General features: G+C 48.1%; 4 protein-coding genes across 4 annotated transcripts; 3 read left to right on the top strand and 1 right to left on the bottom strand.

The window, feature by feature from the left end:
- Positions 1–1235: 1235 nt before the first annotated feature.
- H6S33_006661 (uncharacterized protein) lies at positions 1236–1729 on the top strand (the record flags this gene model as incomplete). The annotated part of the gene is made up of 2 exons (XM_044838355.1): positions 1236–1409; positions 1469–1729. The coding sequence occupies 2 exons, from the start codon at positions 1236–1238 to the stop codon at positions 1727–1729; spliced, it is 435 nt and encodes a 144-aa protein (XP_044689479.1).
- Positions 1730–5750: 4021 nt separating this feature from the next.
- H6S33_006662 (uncharacterized protein) lies at positions 5751–6800 on the bottom strand (the record flags this gene model as incomplete). The annotated part of the gene is made up of 1 exon (XM_044838356.1): positions 5751–6800. The coding sequence occupies one exon, from the start codon at positions 6798–6800 to the stop codon at positions 5751–5753; it is 1050 nt and encodes a 349-aa protein (XP_044689480.1).
- A 4354-nt stretch (positions 6801–11154) lies between these two features.
- Positions 11155–11676, top strand: H6S33_006663 (uncharacterized protein; the record flags this gene model as incomplete). The annotated part of the gene is made up of 1 exon (XM_044838357.1): positions 11155–11676. The coding sequence occupies one exon, from the start codon at positions 11155–11157 to the stop codon at positions 11674–11676; it is 522 nt and encodes a 173-aa protein (XP_044689481.1).
- A 1205-nt stretch (positions 11677–12881) lies between these two features.
- Positions 12882–15050, top strand: H6S33_006664 (uncharacterized protein; the record flags this gene model as incomplete). Its single annotated transcript, XM_044838358.1, has 6 exons — positions 12882–12957; positions 13015–13327; positions 13407–13592; positions 13650–14237; positions 14294–14834; positions 14886–15050. The coding sequence occupies 6 exons, from the start codon at positions 12882–12884 to the stop codon at positions 15048–15050; spliced, it is 1869 nt and encodes a 622-aa protein (XP_044689482.1).
- Between the last annotated feature and the right edge of the window lie 604 nt (positions 15051–15654).

The raw sequence follows: 15654 nt of genomic DNA on the forward strand, positions 1-15654 counted from the left end.
AGGATTACATAGGCATAGATCAGGTTCTGTTAAGGTCTTTCCCGATAATAATGCCTAGATAGGTAAAAAATAAGGTTTCGTGGGTTAAGGTCAGGAACTTAGCGAAAATATACCACCGCCGTTCCCTCTACCGCCCTTTCCAAAAATATAGGCTAATCAGCGAATTTATTGTCAAACCAACACCAAACCAAATCTAGCAGCAAATTGCTCTGAATCAAGCACCTAACCAAGCACCGAATCCAGCAGCAAATTCAGATAATCTATCGCCAAGCCAGCAGCTACTAGTAATCCAGCACTAAGTCAATTAGCTAACCCATCACCGCATGCAGCAGCAAATCCAGAAAATCCACTTTCGAATTCCAGCACCAAATCTAGCACTAAATTAACCCAACCAATTCAGCGAATTTAGTCGATAGGCAGGCAGGCAGGCGGGCGAGTAGGCGGGCAGGCGAGTGGGCGGGTAGGCGAGTAGGCGGGTAGGCAAGCTAGCAGCCACATGTAGCCCTCTAGATGACTGAATATCATACTTTTCCCACGAATAAATAATATTAAGTCTTATCCGATATCATCAGCCTTCCGAAATATAAGGTTTAATGAAATCACAAGCTTTCAAGAGACTAAAAATGCAGTAAGAGCTTATTGTCAGAAGAGCCCAATATCGGACTTATATAAGCCTATGAACAGGCTCCGTTCTAACCGTACTTAATGTACTAATTTAGTAACCGTAGTAGAAATGGCCTTAATACAGCCTTACGTGGAGCAAAAGTCATGTTCGAAATCAGGCCTATAAAAAACCCTATTCGGGCGGTAATTATAAAAGGGGGTTGTTCACGCGTGCGCGCTCTGTGGGGGGGGGGGGGGGGAGGAGCGTGCGTATGTAGGTATTGCTAGGTGACGTGATTTTGTACCCTGCGTCCGCGGCCGGCAACGCAGGCCGTTGAACGACACGACGAATAGCCTTGAAACGGTGGCGCTCAGTGCTAATAGAAATTGTCTCGATCGGTTAAAATCTGCCTTTTCTTAAGCATTTGCATTGAATCCTACCGTATAGAGTCCCATCATGAGATATCACTCGCCACTCAACTCCCAGCTAGCAACCGTTCCAGCCCGATTGATTCGTTACATTGCCTTCGGTCTAGGTCATCAACAGAAAATAAAATTGACTCTCACTCCTCACCAACACTACCACAACACCCTTTCTTTTCCCTGACTATTCTTTGGACGGATTCCAAGCCATGAACGAATTCGAATACAGCCTCCGTTCCCGTGATGAAGGCAGCGGCAGTAGGGGTGGCCTTGACAATGGTGATATTATTGCCATAGTCGAAATCTTTGCGTCTGTTATCGCGACAGTTTTTGGCGTGTGGCTTCTTGATAAACTTCGGAAGAGATGCGGAAGGTCAGCAGCGGTAAGGAGTGTGAACTACCTGTTTATTTCAGTGAGCTAAACTTTACATTCTACTTATAGCATGAAGGTCTCGAAGCAAATCATAATCAGAACCCATCATCTCACGAGCCCTGTTCAGCCTCAGTTCGCCCCCGACAAGACCTGGAACCTTCGACTACACAACAAATAACACGGGCAACGATGATGATGGCCATATCGGTGCCCGAGGTGAACGGATCCCCATTGCGCCCGCGAGCAGCCCTGGACCACCCGCTTGAGGCTGGAAATATAAACAGGCCGAAACGAGCCTATACCTGGACTGCAGACAAAACAAAACATTGAGAGAGACCAGAAGTCAGGATTAATATACAGTTACGAGTGCGATGGTAAATCTCCCAGTATTTGGCCAATTTATACATCTTCCGGCATGATTGCTAACGAATTTACTTGAGCTGGAAGACGATTTTTCGCTTAGCAAGTAGAGAGGGGCTTTGATTTAGCTACCAAGGAAAGTATGTAAAGGAGTAGATATAAATTTATATATTTGAAAAGTCGAATGTCGCGATAAATAATACAGAGTATATACCACGCAGCCAGTTTGAAGCCGCCCAAAGAACTATGGCGAGTCTTTGGAGCGTTTGTTTTGGGCTGCTTTGATCTCATCCAAAACTTCTTGGCAGTCACGTGATTTTCTGCCATGGCGAGTGATAAGTAATGACACAAAATACCAGACTGGGTACGAGGTCACAGCGCACCTTATCCTCACTATTACCGCACCTATATATTTGAGGAGTAGGGCATAATTGGTTGGAAAAGTCGACAGCTTACATTAGTATGTAAGGTTTTCGATGTGGCGCTGCTCCTCCTCCACCTCCATACGTATACACTGCCCTCCAACTCTCTAGTAGCAATGTAAATGCATCGGGAAATGCATCTCATTTGCACCTATATTTTATGTGGGGAAATGTATTGGGAAAGGCATCAGGAAAGTCGTTATAGAAAATGCATCCGGTAATGATCGAATCAGGAAATGCATGAATTTAGTATGAGGAAAGACATCTGGAAATACACCTGGTAATGAATCAGGAAATGAATCAGGAAATGCATCCCGAGTGTAAACGAACGACCTTTTAGACGACGTTCAAGACGACTTTCCAGACGACTTTCCTTCTAAAATATCATGTAAAAAAAAAAACAGTTTCCTAGGATTTGAACCCTGGAATATCCAATAACTAGAACAGAACAGAACTATTAAATTATGAATTGTTAGAATAATAAAATATACTAGCTTCTTTCAGCGAGTTATTTCTTGGAATATAAGGTTATGTGGACGACTTTTCCAACGACTTTTCCAACGACTTTCCCGACGACTTTCCAGTTGAAAACGTGAAATGTGTAGGGAAAAGCATCACTTGATACATTTCCACACGGCCTCGTCAGTCAATGCATCTTTTGATGCCTTTCCGTCAATCTTTTGTATGGGAAATGTGTGATTTGATGCATTTACTTCGCTAGTAGAGCCTCCACATCCTCCCGTCCCTTTTCCCCAGGAAATAGAGAGCCCAGATTCCCCTAAAAAGAAAAAAAAAATAGTATGGCTTTCCTATCGTATCCCATAGTCCGTTAAAACTGCCTATTGATTCGGGCGGCGTATTTTCTGCTGCGGCTTGTGTCTGGATCACACACTTATTCGGCTGCCACCCTTCCTCTTTTAGTAATTATAATATTCTGTCAAAATAGACAGCATCTATATCTAAGCACCAGATCATGGGAGAGCAATATATTAGCGATGAAGTTTGTAGTCGTAACTCGATATGCCGGAACTCAATACCCCGGATCCCTTGCTGTCCCGCACGGAATCCTCTGAGATTTTAATTTTCTTACTGCAAAATCAATTTTCTATCCCGGATTTCTCGGCGCTATTCCGTATGAAATTGCCTGAATCTTGGCAATCCGGCATAGCGAGGTGCGCCTGTAGCTGACGTGAACAAGGTGGAATACTCTAATATTATATCTATTTATACCTCCGGCCCGAAAAGCGTGACGTCGTAAACTACGGGTTGCGTACACGGATGAATTATCTACCGATCAATAATCCGGCCCGAAAGGCAAATTGAGTGATTTCTCGTGGGTTAGGCCAGTGGTCTGTGTTTGTTTTTATTTTGATGGTGCCGCGCCGCGCCGGTGGTGGTATGGAATCATATATTTCCCTTTCTTGCACAACGCTTTGTAAACCTACCAGCTGGCTGCTGCTGCGGCGCTGCGGCGTACGTTACCTAGTCATACACGCACAGCTAGATCTATAGATAGCTTATCCATAGTTAATTTATGCCAAATATCATCACCCAGGCAGGTATGGCCTTCTTCTAGCTTGTCATGTTTGGGCATCTTGGTTCTATATCTTCGTCGCCTCGCGTTTCTCCTCCTTCAGGTTCTTGCGCAATTGTTTCACTTCAAATACCGCCGTATCACCCCTAAGACTAGTGGGCGCGCCATAACTATCATACAGAGTGGCTACAGCCGGTGGTCATGTCAGTTTGGCTTATATAGACTAAACAGGAGGAGACAAGTTAATTGCAAAGCTCGAGCATGATGTAAATACAATTCGACATTGAACTGTCACTGTAGCTGATAGGGTGCAACTTCGATTGATAGTGCGCTGCGCAGAAGCCTTTCTCGGTGTTGATTGCGAGAAAGTTGACTAACCAGCGAGACTGGTATATCTACATATATACAGTCGAATCTCCCTATAATTAACGGTACGCTGGGGACTGGAAATTGGCACCCTTATAATTATAGTGCGTGTAACGTACCCTTATATATAGCAGGCATTATTTTGTACGTAGAAGGGCCAATAAGGACCGAGAGGTCGTGCCCTTATAGGGCGATTATTCTTATAGGAGGTATCCTTATAGAGAGATTCGACTGTAACCCGGGATTCGTTTCCAGAATATATGGTCATATGATCATTGGTACGTAGCTAGCTCAATTAAGGCACATTTGGATGATACTAAGCTAGGCGTTTAGAATATGGTTAGCGGGTGGAGTTGGCTTATAATATTACCCCACAGCAACGAATACTTAATCAACTGGGAAGATCAATGCAATGAACGCTTTCTGGTCCCATACTCAGTGCAATCTCTATGGATGAGAATCTTTGAAAAAAAGAAAAAAATGCATCGACCAATCCGTGCCGGTTACAGAATAGTTCGGGCGGTGTGTTTCTTTCACGTGCACAAGTTTCAAAGTACATACATGTACATACATGTAGACAGAACAGATATAGGTTGGCATTCGCGGCGCATCGGTGCGTTGGCCCTTTCTTTCCCCCTTTCCTCCCCGAATCCCCGGCGCCCACTACACAGGTGTATGGGATGGATGTATCAGAGAGCTTCCCTATTTCAACAATAATAGAACTGAGGTAAAAGAAAGAAGAAAAGAAAAAAAAACAATTGTTTGTATAGTGGATCTAAGCGGGATTCGAACCCGGTATCCGCTGTCGTCATAAGTTTCCTAAACCGGAGGCATAGACCACTACACAAACAGAACTTGTTGGAGGAACTGCGTGCTGGGGAGGGTTGTAAACGACACACGTATACATACATAGTCTCGTACCCATCTGTAAGTACCGTACGCGTACTTGCAGTAACTTCTATGCTAGCTGCCCACCAGTCCCAACAAGCCGTCCGTCGGTCTTCCTTTCTGGCGTATGTACAATGTATCACACAATGTACATACAGCCACTCTGCAAAAGTGTTCGTGATTCCGATTTCGGAGTGAGACATTTCTCTATATATGTAACTCTGGCGGACCATTAAAACCCTCCCCAAGAGAAAACCTTCCCAGTGACCAATGGAGCCCGGAATCAATGAAGAATAAGATCAATGACCTATCTTCTTTTATATATAGTCACCAACTATATTATATATTTTTCGTTGTTTTAAATCTCTACATTAATAACATCAACGTCATGGGTGCGCCACACTGCGCACTGACATTAAAACTAAATCACGAACACTTTTGCTAAGTGGCTGTAGAGCATGCAAGCATTAATAGCACTAGCATTATATTGCTCTTGATATCCGGTTTACCCCTAAATATAGCTCTATAGAGGGGTTTGTGGGAGCACTGGAACGCCATGCAGGCAAAAAAAAGAAAACGCATAATTCCCATGGCATAAAAATTACAAGCAATTTTAGTTGGATCATCTACAACATTACCATGATTCGGAGACGCATTCTCCAAGCACACTATAGTGCTAAGAGTGAAATGAAAATCAGCCTATACTCCTAGAAGAAGAAAAGAAAAGAAAACCCAGATAAAAAGAAAACAGAAGCGGAGATATAAACGCTAAGGAAACCCTTCAACTCTCTTCCTCAACCTCTCCCTGATCAGCAGAGGCAGGAGCAGCCGGAGACTCGGCCAACTCTCCCATAAATCCCTCCAGCCACTTATCGCCAACCTTCTCCCTGCGTCTCCTCTGCACCTCTTCCCTCTTCTTCTCCACCGCCTCCTTCCTCTTCTTCTTTTTCTCCTCAACCTTCTTCCTCTCCTCAGTCGTCCTCAACCTCAACCTCTCCAACTCCTCCATCTCCGCCATCCTCCCCTTCTCATCCCTACTAAACTGGTAAAATCCCACACCCTTCGTGCGCACCTCCTTAGTCGCATCATAGTGCAGCTTCGTCTCCTCCTCCTCCTTCGGCATCGCCCCCGCCAACATCGCACTCGACGGCACCGCCGAGAACGTCGCCGTCGTAAACGCCGCCGTCTGTATCGTATTCCCCACGATCAGCCCCTCGGGCACCGCATTCATCGCCGCCGCCTCCTCCGCGGCCCTCTTCGCAGCCGCAACACGCCTCTTCTCGCGCTCAACAACCCCCCTCTTCCCCTTCCGCGTACGCCCAAACTCATCCTCATACTCGATGATCTCGTCGTCGTCGTCGTCGTCGCCACCGGCCTCCTCCTCCCCCTCCTCGTCCGACTCATCCGACGGGTGCTCGGCCCACTTGCGATCAAAGTCGACCAGCCCCTCCCCGCCCTCGTCGGCGAAGTCCCCGCGCTTCATGGCCGCGTACAGACGGCTCTTCTCCTTGAGCTTCTTCCTGCTGCGCTCCAGGTCGCGCTCGGAGACGCCGCCGCCGCGCTGCGCGATCGTCTGGCCGCCGTAGTGGACATTTGGGGTCTCGTCGCGCGCGGCGCGCTTACTGACGCCCTTGTTGGATGGGGCGAAGAGTGCCTTGGTCTTGGAGGGGCGGGTGCGGCCCGGTGCGGTCTTTGTGGTGCTGGTGGAGGAGAGGCGCGCGCGGGCGAGGGTGAGCTCGTTGGCGAGGGCGTGGATGGACGTGGAGGAGAGGGGGATGGGGTTTGCTTTGGACTTGGGCCGCGGGGCGCCGTAGAGTGAGTTGGAGCTCATTTGTGAGGTTTTGGGTGGTGGTTTATGGGGGGTTTGGGGTTGGGCTGACGTTGGGGGTTTGGAGCAGGTTCGAGGCGTGGTGACAAAGCAGCTGCAGGGAGGGATGCAGTTGCAGGGACAGGGCCAATCGGTAGTTGCGGGTTAGTTACCAGCCACACAGAGCCTGCCAATTGGGGGTTGCGATATGTGCGATTACCAAAGGAGACGCCAGTGATGGCACGACTGGTTTTTGTGCGGCGTGGGGGCAGGATAGGCACATATAGGCTAGGAAGATGTCACTACAGGCCTACAGCGACCAGAATTAGAGATTGCAGACTAGGTTTTATCGTATCATTAGAGCAATAATCAATACAAACTACGTACAAAAGGATGTTCTTTTGGTGAAGCAAATCCCCAGCACCGCGTCAAGGTAGAACAGGAGTACAGGCAACTCCATAGCTAGGGTGGGCATAGAATCTAAGGGGAGAGCGGGTAGCGACAGTGGAGTGCGGGTAATGAAGACTAGGAGAGCTTAGCACTGTATATAGACCGGTTCTTCCCACTAACGAGTGTACCCCCTCGTGGGTTTCATTAGGTGGCGGCCGGAGGGTTTCAATCTAGCTAAAGTCACGAGTGAGGGAGGCGTGGTACGCTCGTTGGCGGGAAGAACCGGTATAAGACCTCACGATTTAAAAGATGTTTGGGTATATATAGTACTGAAGGGCCGGGGGGAGTAATGAATTATATGTAGTATTATGGCCACCGAAAAGAGAAAAGAGGAGAGACATATCTAGAGATCGAGAGCTGACCCTCGCGAGAGCCTCCACACAGTCATAAATCAGAAAGCAGATCAGCTATTGATTGGTTTTCTTAAGGTCGGGTAGTTTTGTTGATAAGGTGTGAACGTACATTGAATCCTTAAGGCTCTTGATACAAAATATGGCGCTCATGGACGCTTCTTGCGTGTTGTGGGCTGACGCGTGATGTAGAGAGCTATTAATAAGATGTAAGAGACTTAAACAGAGACATTGGAAAGTAGAATGAGTGAAGGAAAGTAAACGAAACAAGATAGATATATGCAGTGAGTAAATTATAGAGAGGTCGCAGTACCTAAGGACGGCGGAGTTCTTGCTCCAGCTCCGGCGGCCGGGAATGACGGGTAGAGAATCGAACATAACACGGTCGTACGTGGGACCGATCGGCAGCTGGGTTAGGGGAATCGATACGAAACATCTGAACACATATATCATTAGTCGCGAGCACGAAACAAGCACGATCGACAGCTGGCCTTTAGAATTTCGCCGCCTTGTTACCCTCTCTCAATTTCAGGTTCGGTTAAAAGCCTTTTTTCGCCGTAACTCCTCCTCTTCCTCTTCTTCTCTCCTCGGGGGCGGCGGTGGCTTCGAGGCCCTCATTCAGTTAAGTCTTTCCTTCCTCAACTTACTGTCTTACTTTCCTTCAACATCTTTGATAGACATTGAGTTACATGTCTCGTGTACTTTTAGGAATATATCTATATTTTTCCACTCGAAAGATTCATCTGTCGACCGTGTCCTTTCATTCGAATTCTCGAATGGGAAGTTTTCTTCCTCCCTTTTTTTTCCCTTGATGTTTCTGATTTCTGACCTTTTGATTATTTTATATCGAAGGTCTTCCTCATCATTCGTCATCTATTCTTTCATGTGTCGACTTTTCTTTCTGTTCTTTTATGTCTTCATATCTTTCATCTCTTATTTTCTGTTTTTTTTTTTTCATGTAAGGAACGCTCTTTTTCCCACTGGGTTTTTTAATGAGGTTCCTGTTGTTCGTCATGTCATCTGTCATTTTCTTTTCTTTTCCTTTTTCTTATTTTTCCTTACACATTTCTTTTATATTTCTATTTCCCCCCTCATACCATTATCACGTCTTGTGGATCGCCCATCTATGATAGATGGGGTTCCTTTTTATATTTCACATATTTCTATTTCCCCCCTCATACCATTATCACGTTTTGCGGATCGCCTATCTATGATAGATAGGGTTCCTTTTTCTTTTAACATTTCTTTTATATTTTCATTTCCCCCCTCATACCATTATCATGTCTCGTGGATCTCCCATCTATGATAGATGGGGTTCCTAAAATGTACTTGTTATGACTTGTATCGCTATCGGCGGTTCGCTCTTTTCCCAAGCATTGACCAGCTGGGTTTTTAATGAGGTTCCGCGTTGTCTGTCAAAATAGAATACAAGTCATTTTCCGGTCAAATATATGTGCATGTGCTAGTGATTATCGTAAATGCTTTCATTCCTGTAGATACAGTGTGACGGTATGAGCATGTGTCTAGCTAGTACGTAGACGCGGCATTCTCATATTGTGTATCCCTTAAGCGGTCGGTGATTCCGTGCATATAATATACAAAGTGTCTACATGAATATTGATGAACCATCGCTATCTGTGACGCCCATAATCGAAGGAAGCACATGCACGGGGGAGTGTGAGATGTACTTTGGGGGGTTTGGGATAGGTGAGAAGACACCCTTCTCACGGTCTCCGCAGGTAGGTGTCTTCTCACTTACGTACCCTTGCACCTAAGTACCTGGGCATTCTGAATCCATCTAACGTCCAGCTATGTATCGAGTTATCTTAACAGCGATGCAGACCCATCTTCCATCACAACCTAAAGCTTTCCAACATCTTATCACATCTACACGGCCACGTGGAAATATCTCCCGAAGCCATCACTGGCGGCCCGCCGACACGGCATCCTGGAGGGTGGTACTAATGACCGTGTCCGGCCACAGTCTGGCTTAGCTAGACGTGTCACCTTTAAGTAGATACTTGGCTCTTTTCCTCCTTCGACGTGATGGAATCTTCCATCCCATTATTTATTCACTCTTCCAACATATCCTCTCCGTGAAGACCAGCCGCGACAGCTGACAGGCACGAGTCCGAGTCATGATTGGAATTCATCCTAGAAGGAGGTTCGGGTTCCGCTATCTCCACTGTTTTGCGCGTCCTCGTGTGACATGGCAGGCTGCACGCGTCCGGTTTATGTACGTACGGGACTACACGTCGTCTCTGGCCGTCTGGACGCTGTACGTATACAAGTGAGTGCACAGTATCCTATCGCCTTCTAGTAGACTAGAGCGTGGGCAATTGGGCCAACACTTTCGAGATGTAACAGGTACGTACCTCCACGATTCGACTTGCAAATTGCAAATTTCTTTTGTTTTGCGCGAGACATGCCCTGTATTTCAAACTACCTGGCTATATCGCATCTCGGAACACCACATATTTGCGTAGCTCATCTCAAGTCAGCGTGCTTGATTTCTCAAGAAAAAGAGCATCCTAGGGGTTCCTTGGTGAAACGGCTATTGTACTAGGTCCCTCGTTTTAATCTGGTCCGGATGTGGATGGGATTGATGAGGCCGCCAGATGACGGTAAGTCCTTTGTTCTTGCCAGTACGGTGTGCAGCCACTCCAATAGGCATTGCTAACGGCCAAACATCACTTCTGTTTAGATCATCGATATCAAGAACCTCAAAGCCGATGTTTGGTTCATCAGCCAGGATAGAGGTCAGTTCCGATGCACTGGTCTACCGCTCGCTTGGCGTGCCTTATCAGGATTGACGTTGGGTTCTGGGGGGGGCATCGTTGCCAGATCGGGCCGTGCAGCAACTAGCGGCATCGATTCCCAGTATTCTATTCGATCCCCAAACTGGCTATTCCCCAAACCGTCCAAAACTCTGCAGCATCAGGGCCTATCGCACCTTTCAGGGTCCATCTTGCCTAACAGCACGTTTGCCAAGGCCGAGTGATAGACTGTGATTGTCTTGGCTCTCACTGACGTCATTGCAATCTTCCCCACGTTTGGTTCTAGTCTACGCTCGTTGTCGTTGGAATCCAAGTCACGCACAGGCTAGAGCAGAAGGAGAGGATCATGCCCGTGTTAACGTTCTCTGGCAGACAAAGGGCCAAAGTGGTGGAGATTCCCGTTGTCCGTCTCGGGCTTTCCGTCATTAGATGTGAGGCGGTGACATCATGGCCGCTTTAATTTATGCGCTCATCAAACCTCCTCGGGAGGCAAAGAAAGAAGGGGGTGGTGGGGGGGAGAATGGGGGTCATGGGGAGGAGGAGGAAGGAGGAGGAGGAGGGCACACTTTATATCGCAAACATACCCAATACTTTCGTCTCTCCTCACTCCTCCCACCGAAAGGAAATAAGCATAAAGGCCCAAAACAAAGAAAGGAAAGGAAAGCATCAACCTAACATCATCATCACCCACAAACCGACCAAACCACACCCACCTCACTACAAAACCATTAAAGCACGTGAAGAAGAAGAAGAAGAAGCAGAAAAAGAAAAGAAAAGGATAAAGATAAAGTATATCCCATAATGCGCTCCATCCTCCACCTCCCCCGCTCCTCCCTTCTCACCCGCACCGCCGTCCCCTCCGCCGCCACCGCCCGCGTAACCCTCTCCATCCCGCGCCGCCGCTCCTTCACCCGCAGCCTCGCAACCCCCTCCACAAGCGGCTACGGCGATGCCGACCAGACCGGCGAGTCCGCCTACCCCGAGCGCGCCGGCTCTCGCCCCCGCATCGACACCGAGCACCCCGGTCGCGAGCCCGTAGACGCAGGCAAAGGCACTGGTAGTGGCGGCACTGCCGAGACTGGCAGCAGCAAGCACAGCAACAAGACCTCTGGAAAGGGCTACGGCGAGGCAACTAGCGATGGCCCGGGAGACCTCCACAAGGGGGGTTCATCTTGCCACAAGAACGTGTTTGATATGGACGACCGGCCGGAGGTCGAGAGCGCTGATGTTAAAAAGCATAATCGCGAGATGGACAACCGCTATGACCACAAGAAGGCGGGGCCTGACGAGAAGGTTGAAAAGGGCTACTGGAATGGTGAGTAAGAAAGGGTTTCACAGCCAAAACGAGTTCTATCCTGGCGATGCATCCGGGGCTGTCTCCCCTTTTTTTTTCTCTCTTTACTGATTCTTGGTTTTTTTTTATGGCATGTGAAGATGGCGAGAGGTGAAGTAGAGTTATGTTTGTTGGATCCCTGGCGATATGTCTCTCATTTGTACCACCTGCTCTACTCTGCTCTACCTGAGTGAAGGGAGGGGAGGGGAGGGGTACACTTTGAACGACCGGGGAGATTCTGTTTCTATTTCTGTTCTAGTACGCATCTGCATTGGGGCCTTTCTGTGCTTTCGCATTATTATTTATTGATGTTGCATGATGTTTGTTTTTTTGTGTTTTTTGTTTTTTGCTATTACTTGCATTGACGGATGAGAAAAGCGTGACGGGGAATGCTGGCACAATCAACGCCTGTCACGTAGTAATTTTGTATATGTACAGTTTTGATACGATAGGATGGTAAGCTACCGGGGATGAGCAATTGGAATTGAGCACTTTGTATTTTGTCTTTGACCAGTAGAGTTCGAGTTCCTCCACCGTGTCCAATTGCACAAATTGCATCAATTAAATCTCACTGTCAACTCACAATCCCCATGTATGTACCAAGCTTTCAATTGCCCTTACTGAACGTTGGTGTTCCTTGCTTGTGTAACACCGAACCTGTTTCCTTGATTACTATGTCAATCACGTGACGCATCCTTCACAACAGGAATGACGAGAGATTGCATCACCTCCGTTCCAGCCCACGCCAGCCCACAGCCAACCCTTTCCTTTCTCCACAACAAGGCGGGTGCGTCGATCGATGCCCGGCATGAGGCATGGATGGCATGGAGGGAGGTAGGTAAAAGTAGGTTTTGGTGGAGTTGGCGTCCGGTCGCGTTACAAGTAAAGGAACAAGTTACATAGCGGCATCATTACGACACCCGGTTTTTTTTTTTTTTAGAGGAGGGTAGGGGAGTGGGGGGGGGGGGGGAATAAATAAAGAGAGGAGAGCCCCGTCGACTCAACCCTTAATTTTTTTTTCATTGTCACCTCATCCATCGATTCTACCTTTTTTTTTTTTTTTTTTTTTTTACCCATCTCGTGTGTAGAGTGCCCGAGCTGATATCCCGTGATATTGTTTGCCTACTACTTTTTATACGACGAACGGAAAGGAATTGGTTTGATTGATTGATTGTTAATTTTTTTATTTGCAACCATGAAACTCTCGCACATTATACTCGCGGCTGCGCTAGCCGGCGAGGCCTGCGCCTGGGGAATGGGCAGCAAGACTGGTTTGTTTTCCCCGTTTTATTATTCCCCAATCCGCCCATTGCTTACTGACCGGATAGCCTACAACAAATGGAATGAAAACGAGCTCGAGCGCTGGCTCAGCGACCACAACGTCCCATATCCCACACCCGCCGACCGAAAGGATCTCGAGAAGCTGGTCAAGGAGAACTGGAACAGCAAGGTCGTGAGTCCGTACTCCGACTGGGACACACCCCAGCTGCAGCACTACCTGTCGCAAAAGGGCCAGCAGATTGACGTGGAGCAGGCAAAGTCAAAGAACTGGCTAGTGGAAAACGTCAAGAAGGCATGGGAAGAGACAGAGAGCACGGCTGAGGAGGCGTACGGAAGTGTCAAGGGGTGGATTTTTGATTCGTATGTTTGCAACTTTTTTGTGTTTTGCGTGGTGGTTGTCATGATGACGTCATTAACCGTTGTGGTTGATTGGTTGCAGGTGGTCGGAGAGTGCGCTCAAGGCATTCCTGGATAGACATGGGATTCCAAACCCGCAGCCCCGGACCCGCGACACGCTTTTGGCGACCGCGAGAGACAACTACGATACCGTTGCCAACAAGCTTGGCGAGACCACTGCGTACCCCGGAAACTGGCTTTATGAATCCTGGAGCGACAGCGACCTGAAGTAAGCTTGCATTTTTCTTGCCAAATTATCATTACCCTGCTAACCACCACCGCACAGGAAATGGCTTGAAACCAACGGCTACGCTGCACCCAAGCCATCAACCCGTGACAAGCTCATTGCCATTGTCCGTCGCAGCTCCCGTATTGTATCCCTAAAGGCAAACTCAGCTGCCAACTCCGCGCAGTACCACGCCAACAACGCTAAGCAGGCTGTCTCAGACACCGTTTTCAACTCGTGGAGTGACAGCAAACTCAAGGAATTCCTCGACAAGAACAATGTCAAGGTCCCTCAAGGATCTGGTCGCAACGAGCTCCTGGCTCTTGCGAGGAGGAACAAGGCTTACTACACTGGCGATACCATCTCCGCTTCCGCAAACAGTGCCTACGACTCTGCAACTTCGTACGCCGGGGAGAAAACCTCCCAGGCAACCGATACTGCCGCTGCATACAAGAATGATGCTTTCGAGGCTTTGATCCAGAACTGGAGCGACAGCCGTTTGAAGGAGTACCTTGACTCCCGCGGTGTCCCTGTCCCACAGAACGGAAAGCGTGATGAGCTTCTCGCAAAGGTCAGGCTCAGCAAGCACAAGGCCGCCACTGGATTTGGTGCTTGGACATTTGACACCTGGACATACGACAACCTGAAGTATTTTCTCACGCACCCTCCCCCCCATTGTTCTTTATTTTCTAACCCACTATTAGGAAATGGCTTGAGGCCCGGGGCAACAAAGCTTCCGCCAACGCCGCCGCCTCCCGCGACGAGCTCTACTCTTCCGCCGTCTCCGCCTACTCCGTCGCCAGCGTCTCCGCCGCATCGGCCGCATCAGTCGGTTCTGCCTCTGCCGCCTCCGCCGCTTCCTCCGCCGCCTCGGTCGCCTCAGCGTCCGCCTCATCTGCTGGAACCGTCGTCGGATCATCCGCCACTTCCGCAGGATCAAAGGCCACCGATGCCGCCAAGGACGGAGCTAACGTAGCCTATGATGCAGCCACGGACGGAGCAGCAATCGCATATGCCTCTTTGACGTCTGCGCTGGCCGCTGCTACTGACTCTGCCAAGGACATCACCTTCGACACCTGGTCTGACAGCGAACTCAAGGCATACCTCGACCGCTACGGCATCAACACCTACCAGGGTTCTACCCGCAACGAGCTCATTGCCGCGGCGAGAAGAAACGCTCACGCCTTCCGATATGGCTCTGCGGACCAGGGAGTTTATGGCCAGTTTTCCACTGGTATGGGCTGGGTAAGAGACCGTATTTATGAGATATTGGGATACGGAGCTAAGAAGGCCGAGGTCGTCGGCGATAAGGCGTACGAGGCTGGACAGAAGGCTGGTGATAGAGCCTATGAGGCTGGTCAGCAGGCTAGTGACTCGGCGAAGGAGAAGGTACAGCAGGGATACGATGCCACGAAGGAGAAGGTGCAAGAGGGTTATGATAGGGTTAAGGAGGAGTTGTAGATGGAGAAAAAAACGAAGTCTTGGCGAAATTCCCTTTTAGTTTCTTTTGTTGAGTGGCGGGGGTCTCTTTTGTTGTGATTTAAGGTTATTTCTTATGGCTTTGCTTTATGAAGATATGATGTGGTTTACTTACTTTGGGGTTTTGTATTTCTGCATTTTTTTTGGATGTACTGCAGGATTAACAGAAACCTTTAATCTTATATATTCCGGTATTTATAAGCTATATATTACCATTTGCCGTGAGTTGTGATGTATACACCACTGCCTGAAGCTTAATTAAAATCGAAAATAATCAAATTTGATTCATTTGACATGTAACGTGCCTCCATAAACCACTTCCCACAAATAGATTTCTTTTTCAAACACCACATCTCACTCGGGCGCCACACCCGTTATCAAATATTATGGACCTTGAGCAGCCCCGTCCAGATGCTTAACTTGGATGGAACAAGTGATACTTCCATTTATGCCCGAGTACCCAAATTTTTTCAAAAATGCAACCCTTAATTATAAGCTTTAGCTCTCGAAGTTTTCTAGAGGCTATTCTAACTGTGCTAAAGGCTATATGCAGGTATCCACGTTTTCAGGCTGTTGGTGATCGAGG

The sequence above is a fragment of the Morchella sextelata genome (genome assembly GCF_020137385.1).
Source record: "Morchella sextelata strain SCLS chromosome Unknown scls_21, whole genome shotgun sequence".
In the NCBI taxonomy this organism is placed as follows: domain Eukaryota; kingdom Fungi; phylum Ascomycota; class Pezizomycetes; order Pezizales; family Morchellaceae; genus Morchella; species Morchella sextelata.